Source organism: Mesoplodon mirus (genome assembly GCF_964341445.2).
Source record: "Mesoplodon mirus genome assembly, chromosome: 4".
NCBI lineage: Eukaryota > Metazoa > Chordata > Mammalia > Artiodactyla > Ziphiidae > Mesoplodon > Mesoplodon mirus.
The window spans coordinates 173,589,653-173,606,056 of record NC_138979.1 but is presented as its reverse complement, the minus strand read 5'-3'; the positions used below and the strand labels follow the sequence as shown (position 1 = coordinate 173,606,056).

General features: G+C 40.1%; 1 protein-coding gene across 2 annotated transcripts in view; it reads left to right on the top strand.

Moving 5' to 3' along the window:
- PTPN21 (protein tyrosine phosphatase non-receptor type 21) overlaps window positions 1-16,404 on the top strand; it is a 68,902-nt gene that overhangs the window by 29,040 nt on the left and 23,458 nt on the right. For both annotated transcript variants that reach the window (XM_082617191.1, XM_082617192.1), the window contains exons 3-10: window positions 964-1,133; window positions 4,578-4,675; window positions 6,385-6,452; window positions 7,270-7,340; window positions 9,340-9,427; window positions 9,811-9,899; window positions 11,629-11,716; window positions 12,465-12,544. In XM_082617191.1, the coding sequence (XP_082473317.1) occupies window positions 964-1,133; window positions 4,578-4,675; window positions 6,385-6,452; window positions 7,270-7,340; window positions 9,340-9,427; window positions 9,811-9,899; window positions 11,629-11,716; window positions 12,465-12,544 (752 nt within the window). The remainder of the gene's footprint in view (window positions 1-963; window positions 1,134-4,577; window positions 4,676-6,384; window positions 6,453-7,269; window positions 7,341-9,339; window positions 9,428-9,810; window positions 9,900-11,628; window positions 11,717-12,464; window positions 12,545-16,404) is intronic.

Genomic DNA, 16,404 nt, shown 5'->3' with positions numbered 1-16,404 from the left:
TTCAAGTCCCCAGTAGCCACATGTGTGTTATACTGGAGAGTGCAGATACAGAGCAGTCCCATCATCCTAGGAAGTTCTATTTGACAGTGTTACTCTAAGAATCTAGAACAAAGCAGTGATTTTTCCGTTGCCTTGATCTGTAAATGGATTTTTGAGGTAAATATTAGCAGTGGCCTGAGGCTGTCATTTCAACCCTTAAGTGCATTAGCACTTTTTCAGGTGGATGAGGCCCAGGGTTAGGATTGATTTACTAGAACAGTTTATTACACAGCAACTAAGATTTGAATGCTCATATCTGGGCATTTTTCTTAAACCTCCGAGTAAGACACTTAAGTTATTTTACTGCTTTAGGTATATAGCTTTTCTCATGATGTGTGTGTGTGTGTATGTGTATTTACCTCCACAGCATTACAGTTGCTTAAATTTGTATCTAGTGAACTTTGAGGGGGGCAAAGAAAAGTTGCAATTACATTTTTATTACTAGAATTTTTGGTATTTACATGAAATAATTTATTCATAGATGCCAAATTTGAGCATAGTGACAAGTTGGATTAACACTAGTCAGAATTCAACTAGGTCAAACCCCAGTTATGCTTATTATAAAATATTAATTACTGTAATGTAGTATTTTGGTAATTTAAAAACTAAACATTTTACCTTTTTTTGTTGAACTTATGTAAAATCCTGTAGCACCTGCTGCATTCTGATGTTTAGACATTTTTCTATGCAGGGTTCTAGAAATAGTCTGCAAGTGTAACTGACTTTTCGCCTCTATTTCCTGAATGAGTATCTAGATAGAGATAGGTCTTGCCTCCTTTTTTTTCCCCCCCTTCAGGTTTTGCTGTGGTCCCTTTCTGAGAAGAGAAGCAATAGGAGACTGTCACTTGGTCCCAGGTCATGGATTAGAGCAATTAAATCCTTTTGTACATTTCTGCTTCCTTCAGTGATTCTCCCTCTTTCCAGATCACTTACTTCAGCCTCTGGTACTACAACAAGCAAAACCAGCGCCGGTGGGTAGATTTGGAAAAACCTCTAAAGAAGCAGCTGGATAAATATGCATTGGAACCTACCGTCTATTTTGGAGTGGTGTTTTATGTGCCTTCAGTTTCACAGCTGCAGCAGGAGATTACCAGGTAAGAAATAAGGTGCTGTTTGTTTCTAGGAAATCCGGTGAAATTCAGGTTGGAGTCAGGAGATGAGGCTAAACTTTGCCATCTTGCCCCTGCATTTTTAGCCTCAGTATTACGTGGGGGTGCTGGTATGTGGTGTGTCACAGTGCTTTACTGCATGTTGCATGAGTTATGGGTTCACTGGGCATGAAGGAATGATTAAAAGGAAAAATGATGTTTTTACCCTGGCTGTGAACTCTTCTTGTAGTGATGTCACCTTTAATGTTTTCGTTGAGTTGTTTCTGACCTTTGTAACAATGAAATGAGAGAGGAGATTTTAAAAAATTGTCACAAAATCTGTGTTTACTCCTCAAGGAAATGTGTAGAAGGGTCCTTCTAATTCTGACACCAGTAGCCATAGTATTCTGTACATAGGTGTGGGGCGAAGGGGAAGTGGGGGAGGTGTTTGAGATCAGAAAAGTTTGGCCAATAAGTGCACTTAAAAGGGACAAAGGCAGCAAGAGTAGAATGTATTAAGGAGTGAGATAGAGGAACTAAATGTTCTTTTTTTTCTTGACAATAACAAAAGAAAAAACAAGGGATCAAATTTGGATTCATTTTTTTAAATTGAAGTACAGTTGATTTACAATGTTGTGTTAATTACTGCTGTACAGCAAAGTGATTCAGTTATACATATTTATATATATATATATATATATATATATATATATATATATATATACATTTTGTTTTTTAATATTCTTTTCCATTATGGTTTATCATAGGATATTGAATATAGTTTTCTGTGCTATACAGTAGGACCTTTTTGTTTATACCAAATTTGGATTCTTGAGCCTGCCTTTCACATTCTTCAAAATCCACCACTACCTTATCTTTTTAACCCTGTTTAACATTACTTTCGAGCCAAGCTGGACCACTTCTAGTGTGCTGAACATGCTGCATGCCTTTTCACCTCTGTGTCCTAGACCTTTCTTTCATAAATATATACTGGAATCCTGTTCATCTGATTTTACTTCAAAAGGCACCTCCTCCATAAAGCTTCTGTGGTCCCTCAGGCTGGAATGAGTTTTGCCTTCTCCAGACTATTCTAGAATTTGCTTGTACTTACGATGGCAGTTGTCACAGCCTTTCACTACAGTTATTTGTGTACGTATCTTTTCCTTAGATTTTAAACCCATGTTTTCTTTAACTTTGCCTTTCGCCTAATATCTAACACAATGCCTTGCAGATTAGTAAGAACCTGGTACTGCCCTGTGTTTGTGGAATATTCTTTTTAAGTACTGAGTTCAGAGTTAATTTTTGGAAGAAGGTGGATAACCAAAGAAGCTACAATCAGGTTGTAGGGATAAGCATGAACTGGCTATAAAACAGATCTGAGACATAAATATTGAAGAGAGAAGTAGAAGCCACGAGGAATAAACAGCGACTGACCACTTTGACTCATTTATTTAAACATTTATTGAAGATATAATATGGTATGTGAGAATTATATTGGTTACTGTGGGAGATGAATATACAAATGGATATGCTTAACTCTTACTCTGGAGGATTTGCTCACAATCTGGTAGAACTGACAGTCTATGTAAATGAACAGTTACAGTATATTATGATAATACATGCTTTAATTAAAGCACTGGATTCCTAGGGGTGGGATGTGGGGAACATGAACAGGGTGTAAAGAAGTTGACTTTTCACTTGACTTTACAAGGAATTTTCTAGTTAGAGGGAGTAGCTTGTGCAAAGTAGGGGGATAGCAAAAGCCAGTGATGTTTTCAGGGAATTTCAGACATTACTTCGAGGGGAGAACAGAGACTTGAAAAAAGGAATGTCCTAGTCATAAAGTCATAGATCAATAGGGGCAGACATTTTTGAATTTTAATGGATGGGAATGATGAAATGTGCATTTTACAAAGATCACCCATCATGGAAGGTAGATTATAGGTGACAAGACTATAGGCAGGAGACCAGTTAGGAATGTATATGCCATAATCTAGGCATTAGTCTAGAGCGTGGACCTGCTTTCCAGTGATTTGATTGAAGGAAAGAACCAAGAATATTTAGAGTGGAATATGTGGACAGCATATTCAATAGATAGACTTCTTTAGGTGTTTGAAAGGAGCTGCCTGGGAGAATGTTTCAAGGTTTCTTCTTTGACAAGATCTCAGAGCTACCAGCATTCTATTTGCTGATTGAGGGAAGTCTGGGTTCTACTAGCAGGTGGAAGGGGATAAGTGGAATCTAAATCCTTGTTTAAAAGAATGGTGTTCTGGTCAAGTTTTTTGGTAACAAAAGAATGGAAACCTCAAATGTAGCTAAAATAGGATGATGTAAGGACATATGGAATGATTAAAAGGGTGGGCTCTTAGGGGAATTCAAATGTGAACTGTAACTGGGTTGAACTTCACAGACGTCAAACCTGGAAGAGATTCTGGATTCAAGATGGTTCTATAGACCGTATTGGCAGAGAGTTGCTGGATCTTCATTCAACACCGTATCCCCAGCATCTAGAACAATGCTTGATGCATAGTAGGCCCTAGTAATTACCTAAGTGAAAATATAAGAGGAAGGCAGAATAAATCTTCACCATAGAGCTTATCGAAATGGAGAAGTGATAGAGATGAAATACTGCTGACTGGCTGAAAGTAGATGATTGCTGATAATAATAACAGTTGTTTATTAAGTACCAGCTATGTTCTAGTATTATGCTGAGAGCTTTACATATATACCTTGATATGTTCAGCCTTGTGAAGGGGTGATAGTGCCCTCATTTTACTAGAGATAACTTAAACCCACAGATTATGACTTGTCCAAGTTCATGCAAAATGCTAAATCAGAGATCAGGAATTTAACTTAGGTCTGCTTGACTAAAGCTTGTGCTGGTGACTAATACCCTATATATTGAAAGCATAAACAGAAGTAAACCCACATCACAAGAATATTAAGAAAGCATTTTAGAAACTATTCTTTTTGGTATTTCATCAAAGAATATTTTAATATAAGGCTGGTCTGAAATGTCAGGAACCATTTTCTTCTGGCTTTACTCTCCAGGGCTAGGAAAGTCTTATATCACCAAGTTACTAGTCAGAGTTTCTAAAGTAAAGATTGGCCATTGATTCTCTATGTCTCCAACGAAAAAGGACAAAACTCAAGAGACTCTTACAGGGTATAAGACAGATGACCAGCTGTCTTCTAGATGGTTGTATCTTGTAGCTTTCAAATAACTACAATTAAGGATAAGTGACTCAATAAATTGATTAGTGTGTGTGTGTGTGTGTGTGTGTGTGTTGGTATAGATATGGTCAAGGATGTTCCTGTCGTTCTTCGAAATCGTCTGAGCTTAAGGTTTCGGCTAGTTTATGCTTCTCTACCAAATTATGATAAAATGCATTGTGTCTCAAGTGGAAGTAATACTGATATTGACTTTTAAAAATTGACCTTTTTTTATAGGTATCAGTATTATCTGCAGCTGAAGAAAGATATCTTGGAAGGAAACATTCCTTGTACATTAGAACAAGCGATTCAGTTAGCAGGCTTAGCTGTTCAAGGTAAATAATGGCAATTGATAATATAATAGATCTATCAGATTAAAATGTATGTTAAACAGAAACAGCAAAGAATTCTTTTTTTTGTTTGTTTTTGTTTTTTTTGCGGTAGGTGGGCCTCTCACTGTTGTGGCCTCTCCCGTTGCGGAGCACAGGCTCCGGACGCGCAGGCTCAGCGGCCATGGCTCACGGGCCCAGCTGCTCTGCGGCATGTGGGATCTTCCCGGACCGGGGCACGAACCCGTGTCCCTTGCATCGGCAGGTGGACTCTCAACCACTGTGCCACCAGGGAAGCCCCTAGCAAGGGATTCTTAAAGTAACTGACTTTATAGAAAATAACTACTATAAAGTAGTTTTTTATATTAGTGAAATATTCTGTTATCTAAGGGGCTTCCTTGTGGGGTAAAAAATGAGTTTGGATTACTTCAGTGAAATAGAAGACTTCTGGAAGGTTAAGCATGTTATGTCAACAGAGCACACAGACCAAAAATAGAGAGGAAATACACACATATGCACACACATGTATAGCATTTGATATGCTGTGTATTCCTCTAGTTCAGGAACTTGATCTGCTGCTAGCTAATATTTTCAGAAGAAAGATCAGCCAAACAGTGTGGTTGATGAGGTTACATTCGCTTATACTTTAAGCGTACATCATTTGTTTGGTTTCTCAGTTGTCCTAGGTTATAGAACATTGTCAATCACAATGGATAGCTTTGCATTTCACAAGTATTTTTGAATTAACTGTCATTTTTCACATGTCTAATCTATATGTATTTACATGTATGTAATATACTTTGGAAAGACTTCTGATGGGGCATTATTTCAAATGATAACTGGCATTTAATCTTGGGAATTGAAATTTAATCAGAAGAATCATTAATAAAGTTCCATCAGATATTAGCAGGCATGGAGACATATATCATTTCTAGACAAATAAATGCCTGATACACATGGAGCCACATTCCTTTTCAATGTACTTTGAAGCTTCCTAAGTGTCATCTTTGGCTTTAAGAGTTAGTTTTTCCTAAGCTTTTTGCTGAACTATCAATTTTTTTGAACAATTAAAAATTTCTAAACAAATACATCTTGCTGTAACATATTCAGATGATCTAATCCCTTTCCCTAGAGATAATCACTACCATGAATGGTTTGGTTTCTTCCTGACATTTTTCTGTGCATAAGTAAGCATACATGATTACAAAGTAGGTTTTGTTTGTTGTTTAATGACAAAAAAGAGATGGTTTATATATAGTTTGTAACTTGGTTTTTTTAACTTTATTAAAAGGCATTTTTTCCAAGTCAAGACACATGAATCTACCTAATTAATGTTTTTAAAAAGATATTTTAAAAGTATACACTTTAGGGCTTCCCTGGTGGCACAGTGGTTGAGAGTCCGCCTACCAATGCAGGGGACACGGGTTCGTGCCCCGGTCCGGGAAGATCCCACATGCCGTGGAGCGGCCGGGCCCGTGAGCCATGGCCGCTGAGCCTGCGCGTCCGGAGCCTGTGCTCCGCAACGGGAGAGGCCACAACAGTGACAGGTCCGCGAGCCGCAAAAAAAAAAAAAAAAAAAAGTATACACTCTATAAGGCAAATTTGACTTCTAAATCATAAACACACCATCTGTATACTGCATATTGAATTTAGTTCTGCATGCTTTGCTTCCATTTAAGCATAATTGACATGTGAATATTTGTCATTTTATATAGCTGATTTTGGTGACTTTGATCAGTATGAATCCCAGGACTTTCTTCAGAAATTTGCCTTGCTTCCTGTGGTAAGAATTCTTTTGACATTGGGCCTTTTTAAAAACAATTTATTTCCATACCCTTAATATCCCCTGAAATGAAGTCCATATAGTAGACTTACTAGGCAGGAATAGAGTTTAAAAAATCAATTTCCTCTTATAAACAGCTCAATTGTAAATGCTTTGCCTGTTACAGTTTTCTGGTCCTTGTAAACCCACAGAGACAGAAGGGTCTGTGGCCATTGGACTGCAGCCAGAGAAATTCATTTTGTGTTTGGATGTGAGTCTAAAGAGAGGGACAGATTTCCAGCTTCTGTGGAACCACATAGAGGTTTTGCTTTTAACTGAAGCCTCAAAACCTGATAGAGTTATGTTGAAATGGATTTGGTTTCTCATCAGCAAATTAAGGAGTGGATGACAAAATATACTGCCTTCTACATTTTAAAGTCACTGCTGATGGAATTGACAGGGAAACTGTGTGTTGGAACAACCACGGGAGGTGGTACGCTCTTCCGAGTGTCTACACAACCAGCCAGGGAATGCACAGGGTGTTATGTGCTGGGCTTGGAACTGGCTGATGATGTTACCAAACTGAAATAACTCATCTGAAACTTTCTCTGGGATGAATTGAATTGAGAAGGCAGGGCAAGTGTTCTGGCTCCTGAGCAGAAGCCACGTAATTCCTTAGAAAGATCATGATTATGTCCTTAAGCAAAGCTCGCACACATCAACACTAGCCCTAGTTTTGCCTGCTGGTGGCAAGAGTCAGTCACAGTCAGTAGCACGGATTCCTCCTAAGAAATTTGGGTGATTTGTTTACATACTTACTGCAGTATGTTTTTTCCAGGAGTGGTTACAAGATGAAAAAGTATTGGAGGAAGCAACCCAAAAAGTGGCCTTACTGCATCAGAAATACAGGTAACGCTGCGAAGTGGAGATAGGTTAGAACTAACGCCTGTTTGAATTTGAACCATGCATGACACCATGAAGTTTGGAACTTTACTGCTGCTGCTACTACGGCTTGTTACCCGGAGCCAGCCTTTGCAGAGCTCTCACGGCGTGCCAAGTGCTCTTATGAGCACTTACCCGTATTAGCTCATTTATTATTCATTTTTTATCATTGATGAAACTGAGAAAGTTGAAAGCTGCAGTCACTGAAGGATGATAGCTCTTCATCCCATGTCTTAAAGGTTTTGGTGGTGACTCGGTCCTGTGTAGGTTAATGCAAGATTAGGGAGACATGTTTTCTTTTGTGATGTGGCAGATGTGATGTTTTCTTTTGTGTCCGCCCCCCTAGTCCCCCCCTTACACCTCTGGAAGCTGTGTTTCTGTCCTCTGGGGGAGCTGTGCTGAGAGCCGTGGTGCTTATTGCCCTGACCCCTGCTTCTGGGCAGATAGTGATTTTCTTTGAGAGTGAATCTTATGTGTTGTCCAAAAACCCTGTCCTAGAGAATGCTAGGTTTTATTCTAAACCAAATACCACACAGTTCCAAGTACTTTATATATCATTAAATTCTTGTAACCATTCTTTAAGGTAAATGTTACTATCTCCTTACAGATTGGGAAAATCAAGCTCACAAAGACTAAATAACTTGCCCAAAGTTACATGTGGTAGAGGTGGGATTTGAAGCCAGGTCTGTCTAATTATAACCTATTATTCACCCCCTCCCATTAAAAATAACCTTTTGCCTTTAATCTGTCCCCACTCAAATCCATACAGTCACTCACAAAAGATTAATCTTCCTAAAATATCACTTTTGACTTGTCTCCCCTCTTCTCCTCAAATGTTCATGAATCTCTTCTTGCTTTCCACCAGCCTAAGTTCATTACCCCTGGGATTAAAGGCTTCCCACAAGTTGGTTAAATCCTGCCATTCCAGCTTTACCTTCTGCTGTCCAAATGAACCTTTTTTTTTTCAGCATAATTAAACCCTCAGGCACACATCCCTCTATCTTTTGTTATTTTCACTCATTCATTTGTGCGTCTCCTTAAAAGATGGTTTAGTGCTGTTATTCTGTATGAGGCAGTGCTCAATGCTGTGGCACAAAGATAAATAGAACAGTGATCTGCCATCAAAGAATGTATTCCCTGCTTTGGCATCTTAAGGGATAGGCAGGACAGCCCATTGTAATAATAATAGTAATACTGGTAATGGGTACGGGGGAGAGGTGTGCACAGAATGGAGAGCAAGGGCATCTGACTTAGACTCAGGGCGGTCACAGAAGGTGACAAAGAAGGAGTGACATGTAGGCTGAGTCTTGAAGGGGATTAGGGATTGACCAGGTGCACAAGTGAGTGATAGGTATACCAGGAAGCAGGATTAGCATGTACAAAGGCCCGGAGGCATGAGGGAATGTGGTATATTCAAAGAAATGCTGCGTTTGGGATGGTCGCAGTGTGGGGTGCCTTGTGGGTGTGGGAGAGCAGCAGCAGATGAGGCTGGAAAGGCATGTGTCCGTGTAGTTGAGTGCCTTCCTACCTACACACCCATTCTTGTAATTCGGTCACTGGAGCTAAAAGGAATTTCCACCTTCTAACCCTTACTTGCAGCACTTACCCTTTGCAATTTTAGCACACAGTGCTTAGTATTGCCTGATACTTTGGTGGTTTAGAAAGAATTCTAGCTTTCACTGAAGATTTTTTTAGGTGGTGGTTTTATTTCCTGCCTTTCCCCTTACCTGCCTAAAGTACAAGGGGTAGGATCTTACATAACTAACCCTCAGCATTCAGCACAGTGCTTTTGCATGCACTTGGTTTTCAGTAAATACTGATGCATTGATATAACTAATCACAGATGCTTAGAAACTTGAAATGTTTCTAATGTTTTATGACAAATTGATGTGTAGTTTTTTTAGAAAAGCTTTTCGTAAAAAATTTTTCTAGTTTTGTGAACAATCTAACTTCTTTTGTGTTGCAGAGGGCTGACAGCTCCTGATGCTGAAATGCTGTACATGCAGGAGATAGAGAGAATGGACGGCTATGGAGAAGAGAGCTACCCTGCCAAGGTAAGCGTGGCACGAAGACTGGGCTCGCCAAAGGCATCTTAGTAATTCTGCCAGAAGAGTGGGGAAGCCCAGGGATGCCCTGCTGTGCAAAGGCCAAATAAACGTAAAAGCTGAGGTCCTTGAGACCAAAATTTTGTAGTAAAACACATTCCTGTTTTGTGCTTTGTTCTTGGAAGTGCTCTTGAAATAGAGTTCCTTAAGGAACCCAACTCTGTTTTCATGTATTTACAAGATGATACATTTATACCTTGCAGACTTTTTGCCTTCAGCATAGGTCTTCTGAACATTTCCTATCTGGGACACAAGAGTAGGGAAGTAGGTGTGGTCATTGTGGTTCTCATGCATCTGCTGCCCGAGTTTCCTTTTCCGCTTTCTCCTCTTAGGATAGCCAAGGCAGCGACATATCCATCGGAGCGTGTCTCGAAGGTATCTTTGTGAAACATAAGAATGGAAGGCCTCCTGTGATATTTAGGTATTTTTCTTACATCTTTCTGTGCACTTTCCGTGGCTCCTGTTGGTGATATTTTTTAGTACCTGTGCTAGTTATATCACTCACAAGTAAATCTCGCCCAAGGCCTCACTAGAAAATGGAAATATGCCCTTCCTAGAATAAAATACCACCTGACTGCCATGGTTCTTTTTATAAGATACTTTCTTTAAACCAAATTGTAGGAAATGGTGCTTGTAACGATGGCCTGCTTATGAAATGCTTAAAAATGTGTGACCCTTTTCTTACCATATGAAGGTCATTCTTTATCTTGGTGTGAATTTTTCATTTGAGCTCTGGTTTCCAGGGCTATTTCTTGTGGAAACTCTAGGCCTTTCTCTGATTCTAGTTTGTACCAAAATTCCTAAAATACCAACATCTAAAAAAATTTCAATTACTTCTTATAATGTTGATTTTTCTTTTCTTGATTATAAAAAAGTGATACTATCCATTTGTGGAAATCTTGGAATGTATCTAGTAAGAAGGACAGAAAGGATATATAGCAATGTGCTAACAGTGGCTGGCTCTGAACAATGAGATTTCAGGTGATTTAAATTTCCTTTTCAGTATTCTTTGTCCCTTCATTTCCTTTGCTTTACTATCTTTTGGGCCCTGAATTCTCCATGGTGATTAGGACGACAGCGTGTACCCGGCTTGGGGAGTAGATTCCCACTCCTAGGCTGCACTGCACTGGGTCAGTGGCTCCCAGTTGGCAATTGCTCTCATGTCCCCAAGCTGCTCATTGTCTTCCGGACATGCTGAGCTGCAGGGTAGGGGGTGGAAATGGATCTGGCCTGCACAGGAAGGGCAGGGCCCTGACATTGGGAGACATCCCACCGGCTTCCTTTATCTCCCTGGATAGGAAATTCTAAAATTGCTTTCTTTAATATGATGCTAATAAGCTTTAGGTTTAACAATTAAGCACCAAATTACTACAAATGAATTTTATTTAATTAAATAAATCTAATATAACGGAGAAGGATAAAGAGGGATAGATTTTGTTCTTCCAGACCTATTTTTCCCTTTTATAAAATTATACAGTTATATAATAAAATGAAATATTATATAAAATCTGAACGTGGTAAAATAGAGTCAGAAAGTTCCAAATCGGAGTTTGAATCCTGGTGAACACACCCAGAATAGTTCACTCTTTGGATTGGAACTTTATCTTCACCCTGCTCTACCAGCTTTTCAGAGCAGCTCTCCTCTAGTTTTGTGCCTTATTTTGCCCTGTATACCTGCAGAACTTAACAGTATTTGTCTGCTTCTGTGTTCTCTATCATCCCTGCTCTCCATCTGTGCCCCTTTGAGGGAAGCACTTACTGATCTTAGTATCCTAGGACCTAACACAATTTCTGGTATTATCATAGTGGGTATCCTTTAAAATGTTTGTTGAATGAATGAAGGAGGCATTGGCATCCAGCTGAGAGTGGGATATTTGATCAAATTAGTGCAGCAAATGAGGATAAATAGATTTTACATTTTTAAATACTCTGCCTTCATTTTAGTATACATGCTTTTACTTCTTGCCACTAGCTGTTGGCACTTCAATTAGAAAATGCACGCGAGCTGATTAAAACCACTGTTTTCTTTCTAAAATGATAAACAGATAGTAGCTTATATATTAAGCTCAAAAAGGGAAAACTCATATATTCTATCTCTTAGTAAAAAACCTGAGCACTCACATTGCCATTTGCTGTTTGTTGTTCTTTAGGTGGCATGATATTGCTAACATGTCCCACAATAAGTCCTTTTTTGCATTAGAGCTGTCAAATAAAGAGGAGACCATCCAGTTTCAGACTGTGAGTAAACATTAGGAATCTGTATGTAATGTTTTTCCTGAAAATTAACACTTCTGTGTGTATGTGTGTTTGGGGGGGGTAGGATTAAAATTATATAGTATTTCATAGTTTTATAAAACATAAAACTTTATAATACTTTATCACATTTTGTATAGTAGTACTTAGCAAAAATTAGTTGCTCAGTAAATACTGTTGAATAAATGAATGAGTCTTTGGATAAATACTATCTGATTATGATCTCTAAGTTAAATTTAAGGGACTATTAAGTATGGGAGAGAGTAAACACTGGTATCTTAACTTCCACTGATAAGTGAACAGCTCTTTAGAAATACCATTTCACAGTTACTTTTACTCTCTTGACAAAAGCAATGTCACTGAGTCATTTTGTTTAAAAATGTCTTTGAGTATCTAGTCATCAATAATAAAAATGATTTATTTAAAAATGTCTTTGAGTATCTAGTTGTCAGTAGTAAAAGTGGACATTTTCATAATTTTAAAATTTCTAAGTCATTTTGAAACTGTTTAATATAAGAATCACACTGTGGAGCAGCTTTTTGTTTGTCTTCATAATCTGAGTCCTAATCACAACATTCACGTGAGGGGTGCAATTTTAGAAAATGAGAGAATCCCAATGTGTGGAAAGTGACTTTGAAATAATATGTCACCCAGTTCTGTCTTGTTCTCAGATAAGCTCTGTGTCAAGTTGTAGATGTGCTTTTGTTTATTTTGTGCATATTTTGTTTGCTAGGAAGACATGGAAACAGCAAAATACGTGTGGAGACTCTGTGTTGCGCGACACAAGTTTTACAGATTGAATCAGTGCAGCCTGTAAGTATACCCTGCTCACAGAAACTGTGGGAGGTGATGAGCTTAGAAGTTTTCATCTCGAACTATAGTATATCATCTAGAAAGGCAAATTTAAAAAAGAAAAGATAACATTTTTATAATAATCTCTTTACTTTTGGATGTCAAACTTTTATTTCTCAGTTTTAGCTTTGGACCAACCTCTAATAACGACAGATATGCCTCTAAGATGTCTTTCAGCTAGTAACTAGAATTATTCTAATTCACGAAAGCTAAAATGGAATTTTTTTTTTTTAATCAACATTTTGAGTAAAAAAAGGTTATTCAGCTTTTCAAGCCTTTTGAAGAATTTATACCCCTTCTTCCTAAATGTACCTTTTCCTTAGCCCACATGGGTTTCCCCCTTTCTGCTGGATCATTCCTGTCAGGATACAAACATGCTGTAATATCTGACCTCTTAAAACTTTTCCTTCATTCCACATGCCTTCTAACCACGGTGCCGTATCTCTCTTCTCTTCTACAGCTGATTTCTTCAAAAGAGTTGTGTAATCTTGCTCTCCCGCCTTCCTTCCACCCCATTTCCCCCAAGCTGCCACGCCACTGTCAGAGTGACAGTGACCTGCACCCAGTGGTCATTTCAGGAGTTCTTTCACTTGACTCCTGGGCAGCACCAAACCTCTGCTCATCCCTTCCCCCCTGCACCCTGCTCTTCCTTGGCTGCCAGGACCCCACCCTCTCCTGCTTTTTCTCTTTCTAAGCCTATTTCTTCTCAGTCGGCTTTGCTGGTTTAATCCTCGGACCTCTTCTCATCTACACTCGTTCTCTAGGGGATTTGGCTTGACCCAGGCTTCAAAGCAGCATCTATATACTAAAATGCACCCGACTTCATTTCTAGTCCTGTCTTCCCCCTGAGCACTTGACTTGCACACCCTACTGACATCTCTACTTGGGTGCCTAACAGGCTTCTCCAGTTTGATATGCCTAAAACCAAACTCTTGATGTGCTTCTCTTCCCGCCCCAGAGTCTGCTTCTTCCTGCTGTCCCCCATTTCGACAGATGACGGCACACCATAGTCACTCAGGCCCCAAACCTAGAAGTCCTACTTAACTCCTGTTTCTCTTTCATCCCACATCCATTTCGTCACTATGCTCTGCAAATTCTGCCTTCAAAACATATCTAAATCTGACCATTTATACAACTCTTCCAGCTGATGACTTAGTGCTGGCTGCCATAGTTCTCATCTGGAATACTGCTGAAGCCGCCTTTTTTTTTTTGGTCTGCGTTGGGTCTTCATTGCTGTGCACGGGCTTTCTCTAGTTGCGGAGAGCGGGGGCTACTCTTCGTTGCGGTGCGTGGCTTCTTATTGTGGTGGCTTCTGTTGTTGCAGAGCACGGGCTCTAGGCACGCAGGCTTCAGTAGTTATGGCACACAGGCTCAGCAGTTGTGGCTCACGAGCTTAGTTGCTCCACAGCATGTGGGATCTTCCCGGACAAGGGCTTGAACCCATGTCCCCTGCATTGGCAGGCAGATTCTTACCCACTGCACCACCAGGGAAGTCCAATAACTTTAATTTTTATGGTCATTTCTTTTAAGGCTCTCAATCCAGACTGTGCTTAGTCACATTTAAAGTGATAATGATTCTGAAGTATTGATAGACTCGTTCTCATGGTCCAGATGGGCATTTAATGAAACTGCAGCAGGCCTGGAACTGGGCAGTGAATTCTGGACATCAGATTCAGGCTGGGGCGACCAGTGGCTCAGGAGACGGACTCTGCTTGCGTAGAAAGGAGGCCTTTGCTCCTAAGTGTCCCCTTCCCCGCTCCTCAGTCCCGATACATTGTCTAATGGTGTTTGGGGTGGCCTCATGTGAGTCCTCTAACCTTGACCTAGATGACTCTATTTTAGAATTTATAGAATGGCGTGATCCATCTTCAGTCTTGCTCTCTCTCTCTCCACTTTCAAAGTACATTAGGTAACAGAATCATCTTTTTTATGTCACCCAAGCCTTAAAAATGTTAGATAACAACAATCTCTTTGCTTTTTAATTTATATAATGGGGCTTTTACTTAACATTTCTTTAGGGTTGGAATAGGAATTAAATGAGGTAATGTCAATCTCTTAGGTGAAATGACTTCTCTCGCCCTCTTCCCCACCCAAAGCCCCAGAACTGGTCATGCTATAGTCGACCTCCTGAATTTATATGAGAAGAGCCTGGAAGGGAAGAGGACTCTTGAGAGGGGTCTTGGTATGGGAGGCTTTTCTCCCTCCTCTCTGGGGAGGTTGGTATCCCCCAACCTGCAAAGCCAAGTGGTAGAAGTTTCCACAGACTTTCTCTAGAGGGGGGAAGTTGGATTTCTGTCACCAGTGGGCTGCTTGCTGAGCCTTGTCAGAGGGTTGGTCTGTGTTCCCTGCAGTTTAGGTGTAAACTAAATATGGGTGAATACGGCAGCTGGTCTCTGTTCTGGAGACTTCTGTGATCAGGAGATTGACTGGAGTAGGCCCTGCCTGGAAGGGGATGGGGTTGCCCCACTTCTTTGAGGCCTACTGCAGGGTTTGAAGAGACTGCGAGAGGCTTGGCAGAAGAGAGTAACCCCTATCCCATTAAAGGAAGGTCATTAAGATCAACACTTCTTAGGTATTTCCACCATCCAACATATTTTTTGTTCATCCAAAGTTACTCCTTTGCACTAGCTAGAAATACATAAGAAAGGAAGCTCACAAAGCGAAAGTCGGACGACTCTTAGCAATTCACAGCCTTTACAGCTCAACTGTAAATGCTTAGCCATGAGCATCAACTTCAGTCCTCACTCACTATTTCATTCATTTATTCAGCAAACATTTGGCACCTTCCTTGTGTGCCAGGCACCAGTGGTACCATGGTGTGTCGTTTGCCTCCATGGAGCCTACGAATCTGTTGAGGTTGGGAGGGGGTGAGACAGATAGTCAGCTGTTAGGGGCATGTGCTCAGGAGTCTGACAGACCTGTCTGGTTCAAGTGCCAGTTCTGCTTATTTGCCACATGGCCAGGAGCAATTTACTTAATCTAAGGATCAGTTTCCTCATCTGTAAAATCAGGATAATAACTGGCCTTGTTTATGGGGTTGGTGTTAGGATCCCATGAGGTAATCAGGTATAGCCTTCAGCACTGTTTTCAGTAAGTAATATCATTTGTTTTACTTGGGCTAGCAGCCTTTTCTTATTTTGTCATCTCCAGTACACACATTCCAGTGGTTTTCTTTTTTTTTTTCTAAGTTCTTCAGCTGCCTCAGTTTTAGCAGCACCATCAGCATAGTAACTGCCCCAAAACACAACCAACAGTTACCCCATTTTCTCTTGTGTACTCAGTTTAGGATAGCTGATCTCAGAGCAAACTGCCTTTATAAGAATATTGGCAGGAAGAAAGAGGAGGTTAGAATATTAGAACTGATGGTGTGGCTGCCTCCGTCACAGTTTGGCAGGCGGAAGACGTACTAGTTTGTGTTCAGCAGAAGTGGCCTCTCCAGGGGCAGTGTCACCTCCATCCTGGTTGCCGCCAGCAAGGTGCCAAAATAGATCCCGAGTGTGGGAGTTGCCGCCTGTGCTGCTAAGCTCTGCACCCTTGGATTTTGGGTTTAACACGCTTAAGTTTATTCTTGTTTCCTCTGGGCAATCCTGGACATGGTGTTGGAGGTTTCTATCAGCAACCTTTCTCCCCATCTCTGAATTTTGAATTTATAGTACTTTAAAAGTTTGGTCAGTTTACTGAGTCTCTGGACTAAATATAAACTTCAAAGGACCCAGTTGGCCTAAACCTAGTCCTAACAATGGAGAATAAAGGGAAAGAAAATTTCAAGGCTACAAAATGCAGTGTCTTCAAATTCTGGACACGAATTTTAAGAATATATT